This window comes from Xylaria bambusicola (genome assembly GCF_022495145.1).
Source record: "Xylaria bambusicola strain CBS 139988 unplaced genomic scaffold F5B22scaffold_14, whole genome shotgun sequence".
NCBI lineage: Eukaryota > Fungi > Ascomycota > Sordariomycetes > Xylariales > Xylariaceae > Xylaria > Xylaria bambusicola.
In genome coordinates this window covers 537,354-547,120 of record NW_025953567.1, presented here as the reverse complement: position 1 = coordinate 547,120, position 9,767 = coordinate 537,354, and the positions used below count along the sequence as shown (strand labels likewise).

Here is a 9,767-nt window from a genome sequence, read left to right as displayed (position 1 = left end):
CAACCGTGCTGTGATAAAGTGTGGACTATGTGACGTATATAACAATAGCAGGGAATAGTAGTCGCAGAGTTAATAAGACAAGCTATGTCTCATGCGTCTATCTAGGTTCATGTGAGTTGAGTATCTGCCGCTTCCCACCCTGCTGTCTCTTTCAAAAGTTTGCATTGGCAAGTACTACGGCCGGAGCACAAGGTGAGTTGTATGCTCAGTTGTACGCGTGTAGCAGCTGATTACCCACTACATGGATCTAACGATATGGTATCAAGCTGCTATGAGGAAAGAATTAACAAGAATATAATGATTCGCGTATGCTTTCGGTATAAGTTAGTACTAGTGCTTGATATGTGATGCCTAACTTTCAGCACGTTTTTTATTATTGGCTGATCGTGCTTCTGTCATCTCGCGGGATTTAGATGAAGCTGATGGGGGCGGCTGATGACGGGACACGAACTACATCCCCAGTGTCCCCGAGTAGGTCTATTTGGTATTCATTATATCATCATATTTCAGTTCCCTGGAACACTAGGCAACATTGGCCTTACACTTGTAATGTGCAATTGAATTCATCAGCAATTAGACCATACAACTCCAAGCTTCCCAGCACAAGAATCAAACTTGGTCTACACTCAAGCTGTAGCTCCCGTGAGTGTTACAGTATAGTCCAATCCCGCCTGCACGTCGCTGGTGAGACTGAACGGGTCAAACAGAATGAGTGACGACGGCGTGTTGACGATAACGAGACTAGCCTCCTCATTTGCGCTCACGGCGGTCGAGCCAGTACCGTTTGCTAGATCGACGTACCGTGTCGCACCTGAGCTTGTGTTGCGGACAGCCAGAGTGGCTGTGAAGGCCTTGTTGGCCGTAACCTTCGCTGTTACGGTGACGGCGCCGGATATCTTCAGCGGGATAACTAGATCACAGTTAGTAATTAAAACTCATTATAAACTCATTGCCGTATCCCACTTCAACATATTTTCGATCATCATTACTCTCTCATACAGAGCTGAAAATCATAATAAGATAACTACTTACTGTTAGCGCCCATGTATCGCGGTTGTCTGGCCCTCTTGACCTTGTAAGTACCTGTGGTACCCTGAGCGTCAAGATTGGCGTAGTTAAGACTGTTGCGCTGCTGAAGGAAGACCTGTTGAGCAGTAGGGTGTCCAATATCGACGTACGCCATGCGCGCCCAGTAGCGTGCGACTATAGCTTGGGCCGTCGTGCTCGTAGCGATGCGGTCGAGTGAGTGCAGCGGAGTCTCGTTGCTCCCGCGATTGTATTTCCGGATCATGTCGCGAACAGCAGTCTTTCCTAGCCCAGCATACCCGTCAGGGTTCGCCGTGATGTATGACAGGAAAGGCCACGCTTCGTAGTAGTTGCCCGTGTTGACGGAGCCATCGACAAGCACCTGGTACGAGTCACCGATGATCTTGCGAAGATTGATCTCGGTGGCCGTCGCGGACTGTCCGTGTGCGGATCGCGCGCTTGCGCAGAACGTTGATGTCTTGTATGTATCGGCGACCCAGTTCGCGATCGTCTCCCACCAGGCTCCTGTGCGTCCTTGGTCTACCCAGTAGCGCTCCGCATATGTAATTCCATGGCCCCATTCATGTACGGTAATCCATGGATTCGCGAGATAGTCTGGTAGTACCTCGAGCCAAGCCAGGCCAGACGCAGCGTCGTTATGCATGACGCCTGCGGAGCCGCCCAAGCTCCCGACAGAGTAGACATTCACCTTGTAGAATGGTCCATCGTCATTGGCCGAGTTGTACGAGAGACCCGACGAGCGCCAGCCCATTGTGTTTATGTAGCAGTCGTAAGCAGCCTCGAGCATATTGAGTGACGCACTCGCCTGCGTACCACTCGCGCCATATAGACGGAAGTGCGCCGAGTCCGTGTAATAATTGTTCCCTCTTCCCGGTCCAACGTTGGGGTTCGGAGTGAAAGTAGCAGGCGGAGCCGCAGCAGCAACCGTGCCGGTCGCAGCCTGATTCAAGGGCACCGCCGCACCGCAAGCCGCGTGAAGAAGAATGATAGCCGCTGACGAGATGCTCTTAGACGCCATATTGATGGGTTACTCCTGACTACTGGGCCTTTGTTTAGTCCAGCGGCACAGCTCACGAACCTGGGACTATATAACGTAACGGCGGGATAAGTCTTCCCACCGCCGTCCCCGCCGCCCCTATGAAGCTTAGACATGGTAACAAAGCGGGCTCATATCATCCGACGAGGCTTAACGGCCCTTAATATCATAAAAACGTTGACAGGGTCGATGGAGTTGGGCGTCTTGGCAAACACTTGGCTGTCCGTGGTGTAGGACGCTTTCATCAAGGTAGAATAAGTCATCTCGATTGAGCAATCGAGATTTTGCCTATTCCGCACCGAAAGAGGCTAAAATGACCGTTATACGTGGAACCGGCCTGTGTTCAACGTCGTATTGTTGTCCAAATACAATCATAAAACCTCGTAGTCCATCTTATATTCGTGTCTATTTGTTGTAAGAGGATTCGTCTGCAACCCAATATTAGCATCAACTCTTCTAGACATACACAATAGTCAAAGTCAAGTGCAGAGAGATGTCGTGAATGGCTCAGTGAAAGATACGCACACAGATAATACAACAAGCTCGCCATAGACTGTTAGCGGCAGGAGATGGCTCCGTTTATATATATCCGACAAATTATAGGCCACAGGCAGAGTAAAGAAGCCAGAAACAGATGTAATCGCCGATTGGCTAACTCCATTTCCTTATGAAAGCCCGGGAGCAAGAGGTTCACAACCCAGATCGATTATTAAGTTAAAGTCTGTCTTGTTAAATCAATAGTCTATATACTTGGCAACAGGCATCAGAACGTACACGAAGTTGTCTACCAAGTATATTTGAGGATGCCAGGTATATACAGCGTAGTCTGAGCGTAGTTTACCTGGACTAGGGGCGGCCAACTGGGCGGAGTTCCGCCTAAGAATCGGATCTAACAGCAGCCCTTAGCGGTCTTATTAGTGCTTACCTCATCGAACAAACCTCAATGGGCGGAACCCCGGGGCTCGCTTGCGACAAGGGACTTGCAACATGAGCCGCGAGGATTAGTCCTCAAGTTCTCAACAACGTACCTACGACAGACTAGTATCGAACCTCAACGCCGATGGCAAGATATATCGAATATGCCGCCGTCTCTGTCATCCATAGAGCGTAACAATCCGCCACCTCGGCGGAAATCGGTAAGTCGAGAGCCCTTTTTACTATGACTGGTTGGTGCGTGGTACTTTATCCACTTCAATTCAATATGGAATCGAGATAATAACAAGAACGTTCAAGTGAAATATCAGCAGAGTCTACATACCTTACCTATGATCTTTTATTATACTGACATAACCGCTTCCTAGTGCGCAGCATGCATCAAAGCAAAACGGCGGTGCGACCTGCACCAGCCCTCCTGTCTGCGCTGCACGCAGAGGAGGATCGACTGCTCCTATCCCGCGCCCGCAGGGACCCATCCCAAACGGCGTGGCGACACATCTTCGTCTCCGTCACAGTCGGAGACGAGCCCAACTGCGCAGGCGCAAGATGAGCTCATCATGAAAGACGTCGCTTTGACAGAGACGTCTACATCGTGGGAGTCGAGCTTCGACTTCAACATAGATCTATCTCCAGCATACACTATTAACGCCTCGTGTGCGCCATTCCCGAACATCTCATTCGATGAGCCGGCGTTCCATGGGCTGGAATTCCTCGATGATGTAGCGGATACGCATAATCTAAATCCTATGATGCCGACGCCAGCGCCGACAGTAGAGCTAGGGCTAGAGGACCCGATGCCCCTGATCCAGCGGCCTAAGTCTACCGTTCCGAATTTTTCCAGGATAGATCTCCTGCGCGCGGCATCGGAACTGACGGACAAACGCCTGCGGTACACCATCGATGTGTACAAGAGCGCGCCGGAAGAGATGGTTCTTACGGGCGGGACCCCGTGGAGTCACCCGGCTCTCTATCAAGACTCCATGCCCCTATGTTTAGAAGGTATACAATCCCCTCACCTTTTTTCAATTTCTACAGTGATTAGCCCTAGCAATCGTAGATCAAATACCTCTCATAGATGCGTATACACCAGCGCTAACGAGCCAACACAGACGCCGTCGCAGCCAGCGGTCTGTACCGCGCAAAGAATTCCATCAACGGGCCTATGATCCAGCGCATCGTCGAGCTGCGGTACCGCCGCCTGCTCGCGGCGCCAGTCCCACCAAGCATACCAGAGCAGCTGGCGCGCACGCACGCGATCATCCTCTACCAAATCATGCTCTTCTTCGACGAATCGTGTCCGTCGCGCGCTCTATCGCAAGAGACGGTCTCAGTACTCGTAGACTCAGCGATCGCGCTCCTCGAGCACGCGGACTACGAGTCGCCGGACTCGGACGCAGACAGCCCGTCCTCCAGATCCATCCCTCTGTACCCGCTGACCGCGGCCCGCGCGCTCTACGCGGACTGGGTGTTCCAGGAATCGCTCCGCCGGACCCTCCTGATCGCCTTCTTGCTCTCGCAGATGCAGAGCCTCTTGCAAGCTGATTTCTCCAGCTTCATTCCGCGCCCCTTCGACGACGCCTCATTGACAGCCGAAGAAGCAGAGTGTTTCGGGCCCTCGGATGCAGCGCCGTCCGACGCGTCCGCATTAGCAGTGATCCGGCTCGCGCTGCAAGAACAGCAACAACAGCAACAGCAGCAGCAGAGCTCATCTAAGAGGTGCGACCCTAGTTTGTTGCTCTGCCAGAGCTTCACGCTGTCCGCGCACTTGTGGCACGCGCGAGATGCGGTCGATTTCGCCGTTGCGTGGCGGAATAAAAAGCATCTCGTCGTGAAGCCGTTTAATATATGGAAGCGAATCGATACGGCGCAGGTGGATGATATCGATAAGTTGGGACGTATGATTATGACTTCGGGCATGGGAATGGAGGAGGCGAAAGGGTGGTTTGCGTCGAGAGGGGGGAGTCTGTGAGACGTGTTGCATCAATACTTATGTGGGAACAGGCATAATTTAGGGTAGAAAAGTGCCGTTTTCATCAGTGGTCTTGGATATTGTACAATACTGGTTACGTGCGTGGCGTTCAGGATATGGAGCTTGACACAGATATACATTTGACTATCTCAACCAGTAGACACGACAGTGCCATTGGCCATATATCGGCTTGGGTGACTAAACCCTTCATCTCTTATCATTCTCATAATCCGTCATCTCGTGTGAGCATCCCTACTGCCAGCTCAATGCTGTAGCTCTAGCAGAAATATTATCAGCTTTCCAAAGCAGGTTATCCACCCGTGTCAAAATATACAAGAAATTCTTCCAATGTGCAAAGTGATACAAATATTGTAAATGCGAAAAATTTGGGGGGTATCACACAAAATGTCGCTTGCTAAATGCTGAGAAAGCATTGCATCGCTCTTTGTCTTTCACGTAAATATGCAAAGTCTAAGCACCGCCCACGCCGCCATCCTCTAGACTCTCGTCCCAGCCGCCAGTCGAGAGAAGCCATTCCCCAACTCTCTCTTTGACACCTCGCATGCTGTCGCCAAGCGCGCCCTCCCATTGATCTTGAACGACGCGAACTTTCTCTTTCAAATCCTCTGTCAGCCGCTCGCGCTCACCTCTTCGCTCTTCATCAATTGCACGAGCATCATGATTCTCAGCCTCATTGACTTTTCCATGTGCAGTAACAACCGCCTCCTTGACCTCGTGCAAGAGACAAAGCAGGTTCGTCTGGGACTCAATAAATTGATATGTGCTCTTTTCCGCGTGCAGCAGCAAGCTATACAGATACTGTAGAGGATGCCGATGATACGAAGGGCTCTCCTCATATTCGGCGGGTGGAATCTGGATGCGGAAATGGGGGTCAATAATGGCCGGGATCTTGTCAAGCAGGCGCTTTAGTGGAGGCGCAATATCCCAAAATGCATTCAATTGCATATCAACACCGCGGGTCACATTCTCCTCCACAACATCCCGAAACTCCTGGGTCCGCTGCAGAACCTCGTTTGTATATGCGGCCTGTCGCTTAGCCGCATCCTCGGCGAAGAAAGCTTCAGCATTGCGTAGCTTCTCGTCATTGCCCGACAGCCGATACGGCATAATCACCATCTCTCGGTAACGATTGTTACGGTCGCTAAGTAGTTCATATATCTCGCGGTGTAGAGTCTCACGCGCCTCAAAGATCCACTTGAGAAGGGTAAGTTTTTCAAGAAGCTCGGGTTGTTCGTCGCCTTCTTCCTGAGGCATATTAGGGTCTGGAGCTTGCGTCTCAACGAAGAGCCGTGAACGAAGCTCATCGAAGAGTGTGGTAGCTTTCGCGATACGCCCAGTAAGAAGATCATTTAGTGGCATAACAACTGCATTTTGGAACTTCTCGAACTCTTTCCTCTCCAGGTCTTTTGACTGCGCCTTCTCTGATTCCTCCGAGTCGGCCTCAATCGCTGCAGCTTCAGCATACGACATGTTCCCGGAACTAACCTCTTGCTGCAAATTCACACGTAGCGCCTGTCGTCTTGCCGCGGCAGCTTCTGTGGCTTGGTCGCGTACCTTCTGGCTGTCGAGCGCAAAGCTTTGTTTAGTTGCCTCAACTTCACTTAGGTCACTAACTGTTCGTACCATAGTTCGGATCGCGGTTAGTTCTGGGTGATTGTTGTTCACCGCTGGGTGGTGACGAGGATAAGGTGGAGGCAATGTGACTAGTCGGGATACGTCGAGATGAGACGGAGATGGCGTATTGGGCGCTGATGATGCAAGTGATAACAGAGACTGGCGAAAAGGATGCGGTGCTTTCGAATGCTCCGATTCATGCCAACCAACTTTCTCGGGAGGGTATTCGTCGGCAAGATATCCCTCGCTAGAGGCTGATGGTCCAGAGACACTCCCAGATGTATCTTGCCACTGCAATGCCTCTCGTGCCTCTTTAGGAACGCCCATATATTTTGATTCACGTTTTGATCTTTCCATCCTGTTGCCTTCACCTGTGGAATCTGACTCCCACCAACGACTCGCAGGTCTACCCCGAGAATCCGCTTCATCACGAGCGCTCACACTCATGCTGAGAATTGGCGAAAGCGATGGCATATATTGATTTGAGGTCCAATTTGTGTTGATTGGAGGAGGCCCGCTCGGCGACATAGGAAGACTAGCGGACCCTGGTGCAGAACTCGGTTGTTTTTGGTCACGGGGATTAAATGTCATAGAGTTTCGGTTTGACTTGGTCTCAGATATCTGAGGGGTCCAATCGCTTATCTGAGAGCTATTCGAGTCACGTCGGTCCTTCATGGGACGGAACAGATCTCTAGTAAGATCAAAAATCTCAGACCCCATCGCGCCAATAGCTGATGAGTACCTCTCACGTCTCAACCTAGATTCATTGACAATGAAATCAGCAAACAGCTTCACGCGGTCGGCGTCCGTTTTTGCAGAGGCTTCTTTTTCAGCAAAAGCTTGGAAGCGCTCAACTGTCCCTTGACAAAACTGCTGAGCCGTTTGACTCACGACAAGTTGCTTCGTCAACGGCTGCGATGTATACGGAGTAGAGGCGACACTATTGATGGAACTGTAAATTTCTGGCCGAACGTGTGATGAACTTGAGACTGAACGGCTCTGAGGAGGCGGTGTGGGTAGGGCTTTTGGAGCTATAGCATGCCCCGTTTCGATAGGAAACGGTTTTTGCGGATGTGGAGAGAAGGGGGGTGTGGCTGACTCCATAGGCAGTCCTGCCGAGGCTCGAGGCGTCGAATTGCGCGAATCGGCATTGTCGTCTGAAGACTGAACTAGATCAAGTACCGTCTTTCCTCCACTTCGCGGCGTTCCACGATGTACTGAAAGGCGACGATAAAGGTTTGAACCTTGGGGTACCACGATATCTGATAGTTGTTGTGGATTCGTGCTTGATTCGGCCGTCTGCTGCCTAGTTCGGCTTTCATTTCGCCTTTCTCGAAGGGTCTTTTCACCTCGAACCGCACCGGTTCTGTTTAAGCCACTGTTAGGACTCGCACCAGTAGCCGATTCGGGGACACCCTGTGTCTGGGTGTTACCCAGGTTAGAGGTTTGTAAAGTCAATTCGGGCTGGTTCGGCGTTGTAGTACGCTGCTGTTGATGCTCTTCATCGACCCAATTAGCCGGCGTTGGAGGTACAGGTCCCAGAGCGGTAACTCCACCCGGCGGTGGTCGCCTCGTAGGTGGGGACGTGATGGGAGGATTCAGTGCGTTTGGTCTGTTTAGGCTCTGGGAGCGAGATTGTGAAGGAGGGGGCCCTGGTGGCGGAGGTGGAAGTGGCATAGCCGGATCCCATCTTGATTGCGAAGCTGACCTAGATCGAGCAGAAACAGGCGTTTCTACTGCGCTTGCAGAGGCAGCTCTACGAGCATTGGGTGGTATAACTGGGGTAAGACTATCGACTGGGGCCGGAGCGGGGGGTATATTGATCATCAACGGTTGCGGCCGAGATACAGAGGCCAGTGAACGGTTGTCTGGACTAGGAGTCGGTTCTGTATGATCCCTATCCCTCCGCCTCAGTGTGGGCAGCCCGAATCGCCTATCCCGAGAAGCTCTTCTTTCAGACCCTGGCGGTGGTGGAAAATTCTGGGCTGTTGCCGGCTCGGGCGACGGTCGGTGGTTGCTCGATGGTATACGAACAGCGGACGTGTTTGCTGGGGGCGTCTCATAATTGGTAGGCGCAGGTCGTTGACTACGCGGAGGGGAATATGGAGGAGGTGGTGCTGGGGCAGCAGCTGTGACTTGGTTAATACTTGTTTTGTACATTTAGGAAATGCGCAGTATGTTACCTGAGGAGTCACGAAAAGCCGACTGCGCAGGATATTGGTGTGTCCGCTCCGGACCGACGGCAGGAGAAGGAAGCCATTCTTGAGGATTATATGGCTGTATCGCACTAGCTGGCGCTGGAGCGCCGAACGTATGCGAAGAGCTAATTGTCGCAGCAGACTGGGGTGTGTTCAATTGGTTGTTGTGATAGCCCAGCGCCGAGGTCAGCAATGGATTGAGGGTCTGGCGAAGTCGTGAACTACCATCACGACTGGTACTCATTTTTGCTAATCAAAGACCCTTAATCCCAAAATCTGTGCAACTAAAAGTCGCGGTCGAGCAACGCGAAAGTTGTGGTATTAAGCTTTGTGTGTAGTCTGTCTATTTCGCGAGACTCTATTTCGCGAGACTGTCGCACCTCCGTTTCACAACTGGGCTCGTCTTTTTTGCCTTACGCAGTTCCCTTCGGGCACGGTAGGGTGGACGATATCGCCAGACGCGCCCATGTCCCGACAACTTTCAGAATCGAGCCGTGACAGAGGAGGACCAAATGGCTATATGTTGTCAGGTCGCGGCGATTGTGCTACGGCAAGTGATTCGTTTCGCCAACTGAGTATTGACGGAGACGTATGAGGGAGCATCAACTACGATGTAGTAGGTAAAGTACTTGAACATGATACTGGAGTCCGGTAGTGGGGATGCCCAATTCAGTCTCTTGGCAGATCTCTGGTGCATTTAAACCTCCTGCATAAACCGGCGTGAGCTTTGCAGAGGGAACCAGTCCGCTTCGAGACAGGAGGCCGGTACGGTACGGTACTGAGTAAGTGGTACACCACACTTTGACCACACTACCTGCTGTGCTTCGTAGGTAGCCGTAGGGAACAGCGAGGGGCTGGGATGTTTGGAATCTCTTCGATCAGCGTTGGGACCTGGACCAGGACCAGGGCAGAGGAATTCTCCCTACTAAAGACGGCCTGCCTGTTT

General features: G+C 51.7%; 3 protein-coding genes across 3 annotated transcripts; 1 reads left to right on the top strand and 2 right to left on the bottom strand.

Moving 5' to 3' along the window:
• Nucleotides 1–626: 626 nt before the first annotated feature.
• Nucleotides 627–2,065, bottom strand: F5B22DRAFT_645299 (uncharacterized protein; the record flags this gene model as incomplete). The annotated part of the gene is made up of 2 exons (XM_047978558.1): nucleotides 627–910; nucleotides 1,033–2,065. The coding sequence occupies 2 exons, from the start codon at nucleotides 2,063–2,065 to the stop codon at nucleotides 627–629; spliced, it is 1,317 nt and encodes a 438-aa protein (XP_047832155.1).
• A 1,097-nt stretch (nucleotides 2,066–3,162) lies between these two features.
• Nucleotides 3,163–4,988, top strand: F5B22DRAFT_635534 (uncharacterized protein; the record flags this gene model as incomplete). Its single annotated transcript, XM_047977161.1, has 3 exons — nucleotides 3,163–3,219; nucleotides 3,385–4,018; nucleotides 4,129–4,988. 3 exons carry the CDS (start codon nucleotides 3,163–3,165, stop codon nucleotides 4,986–4,988), a joined length of 1,551 nt encoding a protein of 516 aa, XP_047832154.1.
• A 235-nt stretch (nucleotides 4,989–5,223) lies between these two features.
• Nucleotides 5,224–9,206, bottom strand: F5B22DRAFT_89266 (uncharacterized protein). The gene is made up of 2 exons (XM_047980671.1): nucleotides 8,807–9,206; nucleotides 5,224–8,752 (listed from the first exon to the last, which is right to left on the bottom strand). The coding sequence occupies exons 1-2, from the start codon at nucleotides 9,063–9,065 to the stop codon at nucleotides 5,460–5,462; spliced, it is 3,552 nt and encodes a 1,183-aa protein (XP_047832153.1). The 5' UTR covers nucleotides 9,066–9,206; the 3' UTR covers nucleotides 5,224–5,459.
• Nucleotides 9,207–9,767: the final 561 nt, after the last annotated feature.